The sequence below is a fragment of the Sarcophilus harrisii genome, chromosome 6 (genome assembly GCF_902635505.1).
Source record: "Sarcophilus harrisii chromosome 6, mSarHar1.11, whole genome shotgun sequence".
Lineage (NCBI taxonomy): Eukaryota > Metazoa > Chordata > Mammalia > Dasyuromorphia > Dasyuridae > Sarcophilus > Sarcophilus harrisii.
In genome coordinates, this window is record NC_045431.1 from 248269348 (window position 1) to 248287091 (window position 17744).

Genomic DNA, 17744 nt, shown 5'->3' on the forward strand with positions numbered 1-17744 from the left:
GTAGTAGTGGTGGTGGTTGGTAGTGGTAGTAGTAGTAGTAGTAGCAGCAGCAGCGATAATAGTATCACCAATAGTACTGGTAGCAGTGGTGGTGGTGGTGGTCATAGTAGTAGTAATAAAAATAGTAGTAGAAAAACAAGGAGGAGGAAGAGGACAAGGAAGAGGAGGAGGTGGAGAAGAAGAAGGAGGAAGAGGAGGAGGAGGAGGAAGAGGAGGTGGAGAAAGAGGAAGAGAAGGAGGAAGATGAGAAGAAGGAGGAGGTGGTGGAGGAGGACGAGGAGGAGGAAGAGGAAGAAGAGAAGTAGGGGAATGAGAACAAGAAGAATAAGAAAAACAAGAAAAAACAAAAAGGAAGGAAGGAAGGAAGGAAGGAAGGAAGGAAGGAAGGAAGGAAGGAAGGAAGGAAGGAAGGAAAGAAGGAGAGAGGGAGGGAGGGAAGGAAGGAGGAAGGAAGGAAGGAAGGAAGGAAGGAAGGAAGGAAGGAAGAAGGGAGGGAGGAAGGAAATGTAATGTCCCTGCTAGCTTTCTAGAGGACTTCTGGATCATCCTGAGTCCCTGGTCTTAGTGGAGGAGTGAAGGAGACAGGAGACTCATGAGAATTGATGGTCAAAGATGAAGTCCAGAGTCTTCTTTGTGTCTGTGGCTTTGACTGAGAGGGTGCTCTGTGTCTGTGGCTGAGAGCTGTGGCTGAGAAGCTCATTGTGAGTCCTTCCAGCCCTTAAATACTTCAGCACCATTACATCACCACAGCACATTGAGCATTCACAACCATTACATCACCATATTGCATTAAGAATATGTTTAGAGAACCATTATCTCACACTGAATAGGTGCTTAACTTTAAGCACCCTACTGTCCTTGATTCAAGTACACCTTTTCAGAGTTCTGACCCTTTACAAGAAAGAAAGAAAAAGAAAAGAACAGCAGCAGCACCAACAACATTAGTAGTATCCTCTTTGCACAGTTTGCTCTAGTTCTGATCACCTGGCTGTTTTGTTGTACTTCCTTCCCCTTCTCAATACTTTCACATAAGCCATCTGCTATATCTGGAAAGAACTCTCTCCCTTTTGCTATTGCCTCTTTCTTCAAATAAGCTGCTGTCTTCTTCCATGGAGCCTTCCTTGATTTCCTCAGATTGAAATTTTTCTGGCCTTCATTTTTTCCTAAAACACATGGTCAGGATCATGGTTAGGAGATATTAATCTGTGAAAGAAGTCATTACAGAGCCTGAGCATAGTAGGAACTATATAAGTGTGTATTCCCCTCTCCTTCCCCTATGTGTCATACTTTGCTTGAGAAGATATTATGTATCCCCAGGAAGCAAGAAATTTAATGAGAGCAGAAATGGTCCCCTTTTTGCTGATATCCTCAGTGCCTAACACTTGGGCTTGTTATTAGGTTATAAATGAGACAACTAAAACTCAGAGAAATTAAATTGATTTACTCAAGATCACACAGCTACTAACTATTGGAGCTATGTTATGGAACAGAACTCTTGTACTTAAAACAAGGGTTCTTACAAGGTGTTAACTCAGTGGAATTGATAAGACAATGCTTACCTAGTTCAGCATGGTGATTAATAATTCTCGAAGTTCAGTATGATTGATTTAATCTTACAATAAATAATGGTTTCCTGGTGATATGATTGCTTTATACTCAAAATAGAGCATATAAAGCTGCAACAAATTCAGCCAGAGTCAGAGCCAGAGACAGACTCAGTAGGGCTCCAAGAGAGTCTCAGAACAGCCAGGCAAGCTGGGGACTCAAAGATAGATTCATTCATCCCATCCCACACCACAGGCAGGCCTGTCCTACTTAGCTTCTCCACTGAAACCAAGACTCTGGAAGGTCTCTAAAAAAGCTAGTCTGGAACCCAGGCAAGGAAAGTACGTTGTGAAGGAGATAATAAAGGATTTGGACTTTAACACCTGGATGTTCTCATGGTGATTAATCAATTGAAACTAAGGCTACTCCAGAGACCCTCAGAAAACCAAACAAGAACATTACATTTTGAAGAACACTATAGAACTAGAGTTCACTCCTTTGTCTTTTAGTACCAAGTCCAGAGCTTTTTACATTTGGTTCCATTTGGCTTGATACCATTTGGTACTGAAGCTTTCCTAGCTCCAGTAGGGAACAGATCCTCATTTTCTTTCCCAATGCATACAAGGTAAATGCCTTCAACCTTGGTTGCTTCCAGATATTCATACATCAATGAAGTTCTGTTCTTGTTTGTAGAACTCAGGAATAAAGCTTTCTATGAATTGAGAATGAGCTGGTGATTATTAGTAATAACGACTGATATTGCTGTCTTTAACAGTTGACACGGAAAACTTGGAGGACCTATGATGGGTGTATTTTTCAACACTAAGTAAAAGCAGGTGAATGACACAATAAACTGAGCTTGAACTCATTATTCTTTTGCCCCAGTTATCTCTAATGGGAATAAAAATAACATCTACTTCCCAGAGTTGTAAATATCAAATGAGATAATATTGGTAAAATTCTGGTGTATGGAAAGTACTTCATCTAAATGGTAATTTCCTTTCCCTGATGAATGATTATAAAACCACAGGATTCTAGGATCTAGAACTGGAAGAAAGCTTAAAGATTATCTGGTTCAATGTCTCCATTTCACAGAGGAGGAAGCTAAGGCATGAAGTTTTTGATGATCTCTCCTCCACTTTGGATAAATACTCTCCTTTAAGTTTGAAGTTTTTAGAGAAAAAAATTCACCTGGCACAAAGTCAGGATGAGGGAGTTATGTTTTCTGTGACAATGATCTAGATAGAAAGAATAGTGAACAAAAAACTGAATGATGAATGGTGTGGCCAAGAAACTGAACACAATCCTAGACCTTAAAAGAGAAAGAATATTGAAACTGAAGGAGATCAGAGTACTTCTGCATTCTATTCTGGTGAGGAGACATTTGGAGAATTCTGTTCAATATCAGGAAGGACATTGAAAAATGGAGCCAAGCAAGAGGAGACCATGCAAGAGGACAAGCATAGAAGGAACCCAAAGACCATGTCATAGGGATATCAAGTGAAGGAACTTGAAACTCTTATCTTAGAGTGAGAAAAGGCAGAAATTATGTCTTCATGGACTTGAAGGGCAGTTACATGGAATAAGGATTCGAATTTTTCTAGTGGTCCCAGAGGAAAGACTGAGGAGAAATGGGTGAAGACTGAAGCCATAGACATTTCATTTGGGCATAAGATGGTTGATTGACTACTTGAAGATCTCCAGAAATGGACTGGATTACCTACGAGGTTCTTCGGTACTGTCTATATAATTTTTACATAGTTTTGAGGATTGCAAAGAGGTTTACAAATATGATTCCATTTTCTACTCAAAACAATCTGTGGCATAAAGATTAGTGTTGTTATAGTCCCATTGTACAGATGTGGATTCTGAAACAAACAGGTTAAATTATTCATCCAGGCTCACCCAACTAGTAAACATCTGAGAGGAAGTTTTGAACTCGTCTTCCGGAGTCCAAGTCCAACCAAGTCCAAGCAGCTAAGTGGATAAAATACTGAAAACTTGAGGTCAAAGCCCTTCTCAAGCACTTACTAGATATATGATGCTGGACAAACAACTTACCTTCTCTTTATCTCAGTTTCTTCATTGGAAAGTGGGGACAATAATAGCACCTATCTCTCAGAGCCATTGTAAAGATCACATAAATTAATATTTGTAAAATCTAAACAGGATTTAAAGGTCAGCTATTATTAATACACATTTGCATTTGTGTGTGTGTATATATACACACATATATAAGTGTATGTGTTTATATGTATATATTATATGTGCCTTTGTAACACACACATTATAAGTGTGTGCCACAAATATCTCTATGCATTGACCAGTATAACCTAGGCTTCATTGTTAATACACATATAATTTTAAAAGATTTGAGAATCTGAAGTTACTGAAACATGAGCCAATATATAGGGCAGGATTTGGGACTTGTTCATTTTTGCTTACTCAGTGTTAAAAAAAACCATTTGTCACACTGAAAAATAGCCAAAGAGGATACCTACACTATATGTCCACTCCAACACAATCCCACCCAAATAACAAAGGATCATATTGGTCATTAGTGGCAAAGCTGGGGCTCAAACCCAAGTTTCCTCATTCTCAGTCCAGGAATCTGTACAGGACTTTCATGAATTTGGAATTCTTTTAAATTAATTTTTACCATTTTCCACTGCTTAGATTTCCTGGTATGTGATCGAAGTCCCTGATCTAGGGAGAACAAGAGAGGTCTATTTTTTTCTACTGGTCCCCAAGCATCGGTCCTAATTTCCACTTATCAACCCCAGAGGATTTGGATGCCCATTAACATTTCTTTGTCTCCCTTGACTTAAATATTTTTCTAACTTTACTCAGATCCAGTAAAAGGGAGATACTTGAAAATCCCCATGCTCCAGGGAGCCATTCCATTGAGAGAGAGAGCGCTCAGAAAGGACAGTAATAATCTGGCTGGAGCAGGAATGACTACATTATAAGCAGAAATAACAGGAACTTCCTTGCTGATTTGATGAATCTGGGAAGAAAACAGGCTCTCTGATCTAGGAAGCCCCTTTGGTACTTTTGACTATATTCCAAAGCTTCTTTTCTCAAAGAAGAAAAAGGGATCACAGCCTGTCCCCCATTTTACTTACATGAGGTTCTACCAAAGAGCAAAGGTATTGAGCCCACTCATCAGCCAGGGCCTTCCCTTTCTAAGACACCATGTGTCATTTAAAAGTCATGGACCCCCATCCCATTAAATCCAAACAGATGAAAAAGGAGAGATTAACTGAATGCAGGAGAAACTCAGAACAAAGACATCTGGTGGAGCAGAGCTTTTCCTCAGATGGCTAATGGAGTATGAAACACAGGAAGGTGGTAAGGGGATGCTTTGTTATTTATTTATTTTCATTTATTTCTGTCTTCAGAACTTAGAAATCCCTTCAATACTAGGACTTTTTTATTTTCAGAAGAAATAACCTAGCTATACTTAACACAAGTGGAATCATGGTTAAAGAATCAGAAAGACACCTTAGAGGTAAATTAGTCCATTCCCTTCATTTTACAGATAAGGAAATTGAGGATAGAGAATTTAAATGATTTGCTCATGATCACAGAGTTGTCTACTTGCTGAGCCTGTCTTCTTTTTTTAATACTTAGACACCATTTCTGCCTTACCTTCATTTAAAAATATATCTCATGTCTTCTTTACTTAATCAGTGATTCCATGAAAGAACTTTTTTAAGGCAGAAAGGAAAAATGCAGCTAGCAAAATAACATATCAAGCTGAGAGTATATGCAGATGCTCCAGCCTGATAATACCCCCCCAACCTTTCCCCCAAAAAAAAGAAAAATAGGAATGTTTTCAGTTTTTCTTTGAAGGAAGGTTAGCTGATCTGATCTTTAAACCATGCTACAATCCCCCTGAGTATATTAATCTTGTCGTCCTGAAGATGTCAGGGTAACAATTCCTAGTTCAAAATAAACATGAGACATTCATGATGGCCATTCTCTTTGCCAGAAGGTAGGTTTATTAAGGGAAAAACATTATAGACAAATGAAGGGATATAACAGATACCAAGAATGGTAAACCTGAAATAGAACTGGGAAAGCAATAGGGTTACCAAGGAAAGGAATTTGGAAGAAGAATCCTCTAAAGAAACAAACAATGAGCCTGGCTATGTCAGTGACTGGCAGATGGATCCAGACAGGAGTTTAGCAGACTAACCTAGAGTTAGCTATATAGTAAGAAGAAAGATGTCATTTAAAGTAAGGCACTATGAGGGGAAGGGAAAGTATAGCTCATTGTGGACTGAAGTATTGAAAAGGTCTTACCTAAGATTTTCATCATGAGCAGATCTTTTATAGGGAAATAGTCTTGGGGAATTTTCAAGGAAACCAGGAAAGTAAAGGTGGGAACTCAGAGGGAGTGATCAAGGAGCCAGATGGAATGCACCTGGCAGACCAGGCTGCAAACCTAGCTAAAATTATGCTAATCAGTATCTCAAAGGTTGTTCAAAGATGCAGAGGCTGGGAGATAGCTAATTGAGGCTGATAAAAAGTGCCATTCTCACAATCACTCCATACAAACAGAATAGTCTGGGAATTGGTGATATCTGATTATCACAAGATGGGTTTCTTCCTGTTAAGGGAAGAAAATCAACATCATCATCAGGTATGCAATAATAGAAGAGATACCAAGTGAGTGACTTAGAGATTCCTGACAGGGAGCCAGGATCCTTCTCTTCTAATCCTGGAATGCTGCTCATTTACTATAGGATCTGGAATAAACCATTGTTCTTATCTACAACTGAACTTTCTCCCATTTGTAAAAGTAAGGGATTGGATTCAATCTCTAAAGTACTGTGAAAAAGAATTAGGTATAAAATGTACTCAATTTGGAATCAAGACCAAGATTCAAGTCCCAGCTCTGCCAGTCCCTTTTTATCAGTCTCTTTAGACCTTAATTTCCTCATCTGTAAAATCAGGGAAGTGAACTAGATGATGGGGAAACTTGCTTCCAATTCTAAACCTACACTCCTGTCATCCCTTCCAGCTTTGCTTCTCTGCTCTAACCTCCAATTCCTTGAAGGCATAGTGTACATCATCCATTTCTCTATATTCTTTAGTTTCTGGATAAATAGAGAATATTCATTAAATTGAATGTTCAATTAATCAAGAGCTCTTTGTTTAGCCCAGGTCAGTGCTTTAAGAAAGCACCAAGCTAGGGACCTGACTTGACTCTAATCATTCCTTTTCTCATACAGCAGGCAGAATAAGAGCAAAGTATCTCCAAATCCTGCCTATAAAATCCTTAATTAATCCCCATAGTTCCAGCGTCCACAGTCCCAGCTAATGTTTTTGAATGTAGCTATCTTGGGCCCAGCCTTTGTGCTGGCTAGATGAAACTGCTTTTTTCAAGGCTTGTACCCTGCAGGATGTGTTCATTAATTCACAGAAACAAGGAGCTCATGAAAACCAGATTTTAGGGTCCTTCAAAAGTCCCTTTGATAGTTTAATGGGTCCTTGACCTCTTGGCTGGAGGACTACTCTGGTACAGGTATAGATTGCCACCTATTCTAATATTCTGGTTCTTGTGCTGCTCTAAACCCTCCATAGAAGAGCTATCCAGTACTCTAGAGAACTCCAAGCTTTCTAACATTTAACCTGCAAAGTGCAACATTCAGGTTGGCTATCTGTTATCTTTCAATAAGCCCCAAAGGATTTTTCTACTATAAACAATAAAAAAATTACATGATCTTAGAGAATTTTCATCACATTAAGTCACTAGGGCATCTTTGACACACCTAGGGTTCTGTTCAGTTTGGGTCAAACAATATTCATGAACCTGCTTATGTGCCTGGCTCTGTTTTTTCCCTTAAAATTATTTGTCGATTTTTAGGAAGAACAGAAGAAATGCAGGTCATGAAATCAGAGAGATTTAGAAAAGTCTTACAAATCATCTGCTTCCTATTCTTCATTTTATAGGCAAGGAACAGTTTAAGAGAAGAAATATAAATTACCTAAGGTCACATAGTGATGTATTTGGGGTGTTAAGATTTATGTTTAGGCACCAGATGTTGGGTTTGGCCCTTTGATGAATTCACAATGGCCATTCTCTTTGACACCTTTGATAAGTATTGAATGATATCTTTTGATATCTTTGATAGGTTGGTTTAGAAGAGGTTATAGACAAAATGAAGTGATAAAATAGACACCAGTTATAAGGCCCTGAATAATGTTGTGGCCCAAGAGAAATGAAAGAGTTTATTTCCCCCCACCATGCCAAGTGCTCTATCCTCATTCCATTATGCTTCTCAATCCTGATTCTCCTCTTCATGGGGTGCTCTCTTTCTAGTAGTAATTGTAATTTCCAATGAGGACTTGTCTTTCACATGCTCTCCCAACTCTATTTCATATTTACCATTACCCACGACTATTATATCCCTTCATTTTGACTGTAACATCTTCCCTAAATTATTCTACATTTTACTAAAAAGAATGGTCACTGTGAATTCTTCACATGACTGAACCCCAACTTTTGGTGCCTACCATTGTCTGGTATCTACATCAGTTCTATCACTTTGGTCCTCAAACCACATCACCAGGAGTCATAAATATAAGATAGAGATGGGAGAGCAATAGGGTTAATAGGAAAGGGGTTTGGAGGAATCCTTTAAAAGAATGACATGAAATGGGAATACTCCACTGATTGGCAGGTCAAATATCAAAAGAAATTTAGCATTTTAAAAAAGTTACTTAGCTATAAGGAAGAGAAAGACACCATGAGGCATGATGGGGAGATGAGAGGAAAGGCACCATGAGACACAAGGGAAAGGTGAAGATAAAGATACTACAAAGCAGAATGCTATGTTGGGCTATAATCCAAAAGAGATTCAATAAAGATGGTGTGGACCATAGGAAGATTTATAGGAGAAACTTAACCTCACAGATTTGATGCAGCATGGATTTCTAACTGGACAGCGGGGTTCCCTAAAACCTTCACGGAGGGTGGGACTATAAGATTGAGCTGATCCCCATCAGTGCCCTTCACTGCTTGCCTCAAGGAGTAATTTTGTCAGTACTTCTGGCTGTCTCTTCCAAACCCATCTAGTGAATCAGGAGCTCATCAGTTAGTACTAGTGTTAGTCCTAAATTAGACTAGAGTTAGTAGTAAACTTCCTAACTCAATTCTCTTTTCAGAGTGGTACAGCTGAATTTCAACAAAGTAGAAAAGTTTGTCATTTTCTTTTATGATGAATACAACTCTGCTCAAAGGAAATAACAGTCGAGAATATAGTGGTTAAGAATGTGAGCTCTCAGATTGGGCAGTCTGGGTTCAAATTGCTTCTGTGACCCTTAAAACCTGTGTGAACAAGAAAAAGTCTTGACTTCCTGGAGTCTCAGTTTTCCTACTTGTAAAATGAGATGATTGATGCAGAAGGACTTATTTCTGATATCCTTTCTGGCTCTAGATCAATGAATGTTTCATGTCAGATAATTTTTGAGGAGAGGAGGGGGAATCAGGTTATTTTTCCCCTTTCTCCTAAAGGGACCACAATGTCTGTTCTAACATACAAACTACTGAACTGGGAACTGGAGAGTGGTATTAAAGAAGCGCTAAACCAGGAATTATTCACAGGAATTGCTATAATGAGTCCATTTTTTTTACTATTGTGGATAATAATTAGGTGAGTTTCCCAGAATGTCTTGTTAGCATACAGTCAACCCCTCTGATACAGTTTTGATTAACATAGCTTTAGACAACCCAACTCTTTCCTTTTTCCTCCTCTTATGCCCTAAATTCTGCCTATTCCCCCATTCCTCCCCTTCTCCTATTCTCTGATATTTTTAGTCATTTCTGCCCAAAAGCAAGTTGCTTAATCAGTATGACTTTGTCTTGCTAAGTCATATTTGGTTAAGTTTGTAAGTTATTTCATGTAATAACAGGCAAATCTTTGTTACCTGTGATGGATGTCTATGTCATGGTTGTTCAGTGTGGTGAAACATTTCAAATTTATATGATGTTTCTGTTTCATATTATCACTTCACATAATGCCTTTGTTTTCACTTTAGATGCTCGATAAATATTTATTTCCTCTATCTTTTTTGCCCCTTCACCCAAATAATGGTATAAGTGAGATCTCATTGAAAAAAGATCTGTTACTTTTCCAGTTAGGACAATGATAGTGATATAGATTAATGTACACTAGGTGCTTAATAAAGTTTTCTTGACTAATTGAGTCATAGAATGAGGATTGGGTTTATCTTGAGATCATAGCATCTTTAGAGCTAGAATTAGAACTACTTTGTTAAATATCAACTAATTCAAAATATATTTTATGTTTTGTTTTTCATTTTTAGTTTTTTATTTTCAAATACAAAAAGCTTTACAAATTACAAAGGCCCTCACAAATATAATTCCATTTTCTCCCCACAAAAATCCTTGGCATAAAGATCAGTTTTATCATATTCCCATTTTACAGATTTGGAACCTGAAGCAGTCAAGTTAGTTATTTTTCCAGGATCACACACCTAGTAAGGATCTGAAAGGCAGCTTTGAACTTGTCTTCCTGAATCCAAGTTCAGCCAAAGCAGCTAGGTGGATGGAATACTGAAAACTTGAGGACAAAGCCCACGCTTACTAGATGTACGATGCTGGACAAAGAATTTAACTTCTCTATATCCCAGGTTCTTCATTGGAAAATGAGAATAATAATAGCACCTACTTCCCAGAGCCATTGTAAAGATCAAATGAATTAATATTTCTAAAATCTAAAGCATCATTTAAAAAAGGTTAGCTATTAACACACATTTGCATTTGTGTGTGTATATATATATATATTATATATATATACACATTATATAATGTGCATTTGTAACACACATTATAAGTATGTGTACCACAGATATCTCTATGTATTGACTAGTATAATCTAGGCTTCATTATTACTACACACATCATATTAAGTCTTGAACATCTGAAATTACTGAAACATAAACTGATGTAAAGGGTAGGATTTGTGACTTGCTCATCTTTACTTACTCAGTGTTAAAAAAAAAAAAAAAAGCATTTGTTACATTGAAAAATGGCCAAAGAGGGTACCTACACTCTATTTCCACTCCATCACAGTCCCTCCCAAATAGCAGAGAATCATATTGGTCATTAATGGCAAAGCTGGGGCTCAAGACCAGGTTTCCTCATTCTCGGTCCAGGAATCTGTACAGAACTTTCATGAATTTGGAATTATTTTAATCTCATTTTTACCATTTTCCACTGCTAAGATTTACTGTAGAGATACATGATCTAAGTCCCTGATCTAGGGAGAACAAGAGAGGTCTGATTTTTCCTACTTGTCCCCAGGCACCAGCCCTGATCTCCACTTATCAAACCCCAGAGGATTTGGATGCCCATTAACTTTTCCTTTGTCTCCCTTGATTTAAACATTTTTCTACCTTTAGTCAGATCCAGTTAGAGGGAGCTACTAGAAAATCTCCATGCTCCAGGGAGCCATTCCACTGAGAGACAGAGCTCAAGGAGGACAGTAATAATATGGCTGAATCGGGAATGACTACAATATAAGCAGAGATGACCAGAATTTCCTTGCTGGTTTTTTGAAGTTGGAGAGACATCATGCTTTCTGATCTAGGAAGCCCATTTGGTACTTTTGACTACATTCCAAAGCAGCTTCTCTCAAAAAAAAGAAAAAGGGATCACAGCCTGTCCCCTTTTAAAATTACATGAGGTTCTACCAAAGAGAAAGAGGGAGCGAGACCACCCATCAGCTAGGGCCTTCCTTTTCCAGGACACCATGTCTCATTTGAAACTCATAGACCTCCATAGACTGAAATCCAAGCAGATTAAAAGCAAGAGATTAACTAAACCTAGGAGAAACTGTTTCCAGAAGAATTGGAAACTGAGTAGATGCCAATGTAATGGATTATTATTGTTTTATGAGAAATGATTAGGGGGATGATTTCAGAAAAGCCGGGAAAGTCTTACATGAATTGATGCTCAATAAGGTGAATAGAACCAAGAGAACATTGTACACAGCAACAACAAGATTATGTGATGGAACTGTGATAGATTTGGCTCTTTTCAACAATGAAGTGATTCAGTCCGATTCCAATAGAATTGTGATGGAGAAAAGCATCTGCATCCAGAGGGAGAACTATGGGGACTAAAAGTGGATTACAACAGTATTTTCACTTTTTTGTTAGTATGTTTTGCTTGTGTTTTTTCTTTCTCATTTTTCTCCTTTTGATCTGATTTGTGTGTGTGTGTGTGTGTGTGTGTGTGTGTGTGTGTGTGTGTGTGCAGCATGATAAATGTGAAAAACGTTTAAAAGAATTGCATATGTTTAACCTACATTGGATTACTTTCTATTTAGGGGAGGAGGGAAGTGGGAAGGGAGAGAGAAAAACATGGAACACAAATTTTGCTAGGGTAAATGTTGAAAACTATCTTTGCACATATTTTGGAAAATAAGACATTGTTTTTAAAAAATATATTGGACTTTTAAAAGAAATATGGGAGATCATCTAATTTGTCCCCTTTATATTACAAGAATGAAAACTGATAGCCAGAAATGCACTTTCCTGTTTATAATTTCTTACACAAGAATAATGGCTAACATTTATATATTTCTAACTATATGCCCAACACCATGTTAAGGAAATGCTGTTGTTGTCATCATTTTACAGATGAGGAAATTGAATTAAAATGACTTGTCCAAGACATTCAGCCAGTAGGGGTCTAAAGTTAGTTTGAACTCAGTTCTTCCTAATTTCAGAAACAATTCTCTCTCCAATGTACCATCTAGTTGTTTCAGACATTGGAGAATTGGAGAAGTAGACCATAAAGAAGCTGAACAAAACCCAACAGAAGATTTTAAAGGGATTCTAAATGAGAAACTCATTTAAAAACCATATGGAAATATGTAATTCTCCCTCTGTATTAACCAGTATGAGATGGTATGCTTCCTGAGGTCAAGATCAGTATCTTATTTCATCTTTGATTATCTAGAGCTTAATTAGCATCTGCTGCATTTGTTGCATTTGGGCCTTTTCTGAACCAAGTTACCTCTGCAGCCCAATTCCAGTAAAACAATTAAGTGATTTCCCCAGAGTCTCACAAATTGTTCGTGGAAGAGCTGAGACTAGAACTCAGGTCTCCTGACTCCCAATTCAGAGGTTTGCCTACTATGCTATATTGTCATGTACTTATGTCTCCATCATTTTCCACTACTGAAATTTTCTGGAATATAATTTAATTCCAAAATGGGGACAGAAGAAAAATATTCTCTTCCACTTAGCCCTGATATGAACCTTGATCTTTACTAATACACTTGAGACAATCTGGTGCTGAAAAGCTCTGCTGAACCATTCAGCTTGTCTCTGTTTTTCTTAACTTGAAAAATTTTCACCAATTTTCTAGTCAAGTCCAATTAGAGTGAGCTTCTGGGAAAACCCTTTCATATATATGTTTTTCCTTTCATTCTTCTCTTCCTCTTCCTCTTCTTACAGTTCAATTGTGGAGTATGCACAGCAGATGGAAAAGCACCAAATTCTTTTCTAATCATATGCTCTTCTTTTTTATTAGTCCTAAAATTGTTGCTGTCCTGAAGAACAGCTTTTGCCAGGTAAGAGGTAATTTACTCTTTGTCTCCAGAATATAATGGAGACCCCCAAAAGAAGTTGTAAATTAAAGAAAAAGTAGCATTTCCGTTTTTGGGAAAACCTTTGAGTGATATCTAGAAAAGATTTTCATTCAATTGAGTTCTCTCCTATAAATCCTGTAAGTAAAAATTTGTTGTAATGGAAATATTACTGATCAAAGAGATAGTAGAAGTGGGGTTCAATGTGAGTTCCAATACATATTAGACAGGAAACCATGGGCAGGGGAATTATTCATCTGAATTTTTATTTCATTATCTGTAAAAATTAGCAGTCTGGAAGACGTGTTTTCATTCGTTTTGAACGCATGACTATCAAGCTAATCCATTTGAATAATTATGGAGCTCACAGAAAATTTCATAGAGCATTGTGAGTCATGAAAATATTAGCATGATGTAAGCCTCTTATAGGATCATCCCAAAGATCTTACTATTTTAGGGAATACTCAAAACCATAATACGTCACAATCGTATAGTTCCTTCAGGTTTACAAAACTCACATATGTTATCTCATTTGATTCTTATTACAATACTTTTATAAAAGAAGTAGATTATTATTATCCTTATTTTTGCATATGAGGAAAGGAACATAAAGAGGTTAGTCAAGTGATAGGCCCAAGATCACTCAGCTACTAAACATCTGAGGCAAGATTTGAACACAGTACTACATAATATCCAAGCCCAGCACTCTAGCTACTGAAACCCTTAACTGCATCTATAATAGCCTGCAAGCTATAAGTACCATTATCCTCATTTTATAAATAAGGAAGTCAAGGCTGAGAATGGAAGCAGTTTGAATGGATCACCTGGGATGAAGTAGAATTGGAACACAGATCATTCACCTATTCTTTCCATCAAAGTTAAATAAAGAAGATTGCTCACAGAAAAATATCAATAAGCATCATTAAATGATAGACATAATAAGCTCCAGGAAAGATAAGCAGGGTTTAACAAAACGGTTGATAGTTTTAAAATATTAAATAGAGAATCAGCAAGGAACAGTGGATATCATGTCAGGTTTAACAAAATCTTCCAGAAATGCATGTTGAAAACTATCTTTTCCTGGATTTGGAAAAATAAAATTCTACTGAGGGGAAAAAAAAAAAACACTTGTTAGGTTTACAGACCAGAAAACTTGGACACAATTAATGTCTCTGAGATTGGTGAGTTGTGTGAATTAACATGTGTTTGGAAAAACTCTTTAGGGCCACTGAACCAGTGATGAATGGTTCCATAGATAGAATACTAGAGTTGGAGTGAAGAACTAAGTTCAAATTTTGGTTCAGTAAAGTAGCTGAGTAAATTGAGGTAAGTCATACAACCTCTTTCAATCTAGCTTCTTCATCTGTTAAATTTGATAGTTAGATGCAATGGCTTCTGAGTTCTTGAATATCTTAAATCCATAATTCTATGAATTTTACATATTTCATTGATGATTATGAAATAATGGGATAGTGTTATACTTAAAGCATATCAGAGCTAAAAGAGACTTTAAAATGTATCATTTTAGACTCACAAAGTGGGAGGAAAATCTAGAATATTGAACATAGGATTAAGAACTAGAAAGGCTCTTCAAATATGAGATGAAGAACATTAGGACCAAAAATAACTTTAAAACATTGAATAGCAAAGTTGCAAGGGAAATTTTATATTCCACCAGTTATCCAATGCTATCATGGCTATCATTGATAATACTAATAGTACATCCTTTCTCTTCTCATCTCATACTGCCACATTTTGGGTCAGGTTCTTACCACCTCTGGACTATTACAAAAGTCTAATGCTTGATCTCCCTGCCTCAAGTCTTTTATCACTTCATTTCATTCTCTACTCAGCTGACAAAATGATCTTTCTAAAATTCATGTCTGATCCTAACCTTTCCATACTCATTCAATTAGCTCCTGGGGCTCCTTATTTAACTCAAGATGAAATATAAAATCCTCTGTTGGAATTTTAAAATGCTTTATAACCTATTTTCTTCTTACCTTTCCTATAATACATCTTACTGACCGATGATGTAACTGGGCTCCTTATGCTTCATACAGACAGTACTCTTATCTACTGTCTCTAAGAATTTTCACTGGCTTCCCAAATGTCGGGAATTTCCTCCTTCCTCACCTCTGTCTCTAGCTTCCATGGCTTTCTTCAAACCTCAACTACAGCCCAACCATCTACATGAATACTTTTCTAATGCACCTTAATTTTGTGTTTCCCTTCTGAACCCACCACCAATTCATCATGTACATATCTTGTTTATATATGGTTGCTTGCACATTAGACTGTGAGCTCACTGAAAATAAAACTAATTTTTTTGCGTTTCTCTGTATCCCCAGCATTTAGCACAAGACTTGGTATATAATAGGTGCTAAAGAAACTCCAGGTGACTGGCTTTACAACAAAGTATGTAGAATATAGATATTGGAAAAGAAACTAGAACATAGAATATAGAATGTTAATCCTAGAGGAGATCTTAGACATTAAAATTTCAATCCCAATGTTATGTAGATAAAAATACAAAAAGATATAGAGATAAAGAGATTTGCTAAAAGTCATCTTTTAAAGGTCCTCAATTCTCCATATTTCTATGATTCTACTATTCTAAGAATAAAACAGTTTCTTATTTTATCTAAACAGTTACTGGTAATTCAGTTTAACTTTGTACTTCTCTTTGGCAGATGAAATGTCTTCTCCCAGTATTTTCCATCTAAACCAGTCTGGCACTACTGAGTTTGTGTTCCGAGTGTTCATCACCTCCCCCAGGATCCAGGCCCTCCTCTTCTTCTTGTTGCTTCTTCTTTACATAATGACCCTCTGTGGTAACACCACTATAATCTGGGCCGTGTGTACGCACACATCCCTCCGTACACCCATGTACTTTTTCCTGTGCAATCTGTCCCTTATAGAGATCTGTTATACCACTACTGTGATACCACTGATGCTTTCCAACATCTTTGGGGCTCAAAGGCCCATCCCTTTGGCTGGCTGTGCAGCTCAGATGTTCGTGTTTTGTACCCTTGGTGGTACCGACTGTTTCTTATTGGCCGCAATGGCATATGACCGCTATGTGGCCATCTGCCATCCCCTGCACTACACCCTCATCATGACCCAGAAGCGATGTATCAAGCTCATGCTTACTTCCCTGGGCTTGGCTCTTTTCCTAGTACTGCAGCTCACAGTAGTGATCTTCACCCTTCCCTTCTGTGGTCACCGCCTGGAGATCAACCACTTCTTCTGTGATGCCCCACCTGTCTTACGTCTGGCTTGTAGTGACACTCGAGTACAACAAGCTGTTCTGTTTGTTGTGGGTGTCTTCGTTCTGACTGTGCCCTTTGTGCTCATCTCCATTTCCTATATCTTTATCGCCAACACCATTCTACGAATTCGCTCTGCAGAGGGGCGTCGGAAAGCGTTTTCCACCTGCTCCTCCCATCTCTGTGTGGTTTTACTGCAGTATGGCTGTGGCACCCTGGTCTATATGCGTCCTAGGTCCAGCACCTCAGAAGATGAGGACCTGGAGCTTGCCTTGGTCTATACCTTTGGGACACCTCTGCTCAACCCCTCATTTATACCCTACGGAATAAGGATTTCAAAGATGCACTAAAAAAATCCATGAGCTGCACAGCAGTCTCTAAAACTCCATGAAGATTTGGAGTAGAACTAATTCCAACATGCACCTTCCCACACATTACAGTTTTCTACAATTGCACTTTCTATTCTGAAATACGTGTCTGACTATCATTTACTATGATGAAAAAAAGGGAGTTCAAATGATCACTTTTTAGAGGTCTTGTAAATGGAAAATCTGCTCGGGTATGGATGTCTATAGAATCTTCTTTGAGGTTTTTTCCATTTTCTGAGATTCTAGCATCTACTCTCAAATATCTACACAACCTGGTGTTAATATAATGTACCTACTTCCAAGTACATGAGTTCTATTGGGTATATTCCTGATGTCATCATTCTATTTGAGAATGAAGGACAAACATTTCTCTCACCATTTTTCTTTCCTGGTCTCCCTTTCATTTTTGTTTTCTACACCTGTGAAGCATAATCATAAGAAAGAGACTAATTCCTCTAATCCCTACATCAATACACTTCCACTACTTGTTCATACTACCAAAAAAAAAAAAAAAAAAAAGCATAACAGAGGCTTAGAGAACCATGATGATGACCTTGACTATCCTGTCTACTCAGATTCTGATATCCCATCCCATCCTTTTCCACAGACAAGTACAAGGTATCTTCTTTTCTTCTTTTATTCCCATGTGATCCATCACTTTTCCCCATGAAATCCTTGTGTTCTGATTTTGGTTCTCTTCTGACATGACTTCATCGTAGAGTCTATATTCTAGGGGCCATTATCTTCATCTTCATTCCAGCTCCAATCATTCATGGACAAAAAGTAGCATTTGTGGGTACTTGGCTTGGATTCGAGAAGACTTGAATTCAAATCTGGCCTCAGACATTTGTGAGTGGCCCTAACTGGCTTTGTAATGTGGAATTCTTCAATTAACATTGTTTCGCTTAGTTCTATAAAAATGAGCTGTAGAA

The 17744-nt window shown here is 37.6% G+C and overlaps 1 protein-coding gene across 1 annotated transcript; it reads left to right on the top strand.

Moving 5' to 3' along the window:
• The first annotated feature begins 15996 nt into the window (after positions 1–15996).
• LOC100923816 (olfactory receptor 10Q1-like) lies at positions 15997–16794 on the top strand. The gene has a single exon (XM_003774308.2). It carries the CDS (start codon positions 15997–15999, stop codon positions 16792–16794), a length of 798 nt encoding a protein of 265 aa, XP_003774356.2.
• Positions 16795–17744: the final 950 nt, after the last annotated feature.

Bases quoted from the DNA above. Each gene is read 5' to 3' on its own strand.
- LOC100923816 (XM_003774308.2), top strand. From the start codon at position 15,997: ATGACCCTCTGTGGTAACACCACTATAATCTGGGCCGTGTGTACGCAC.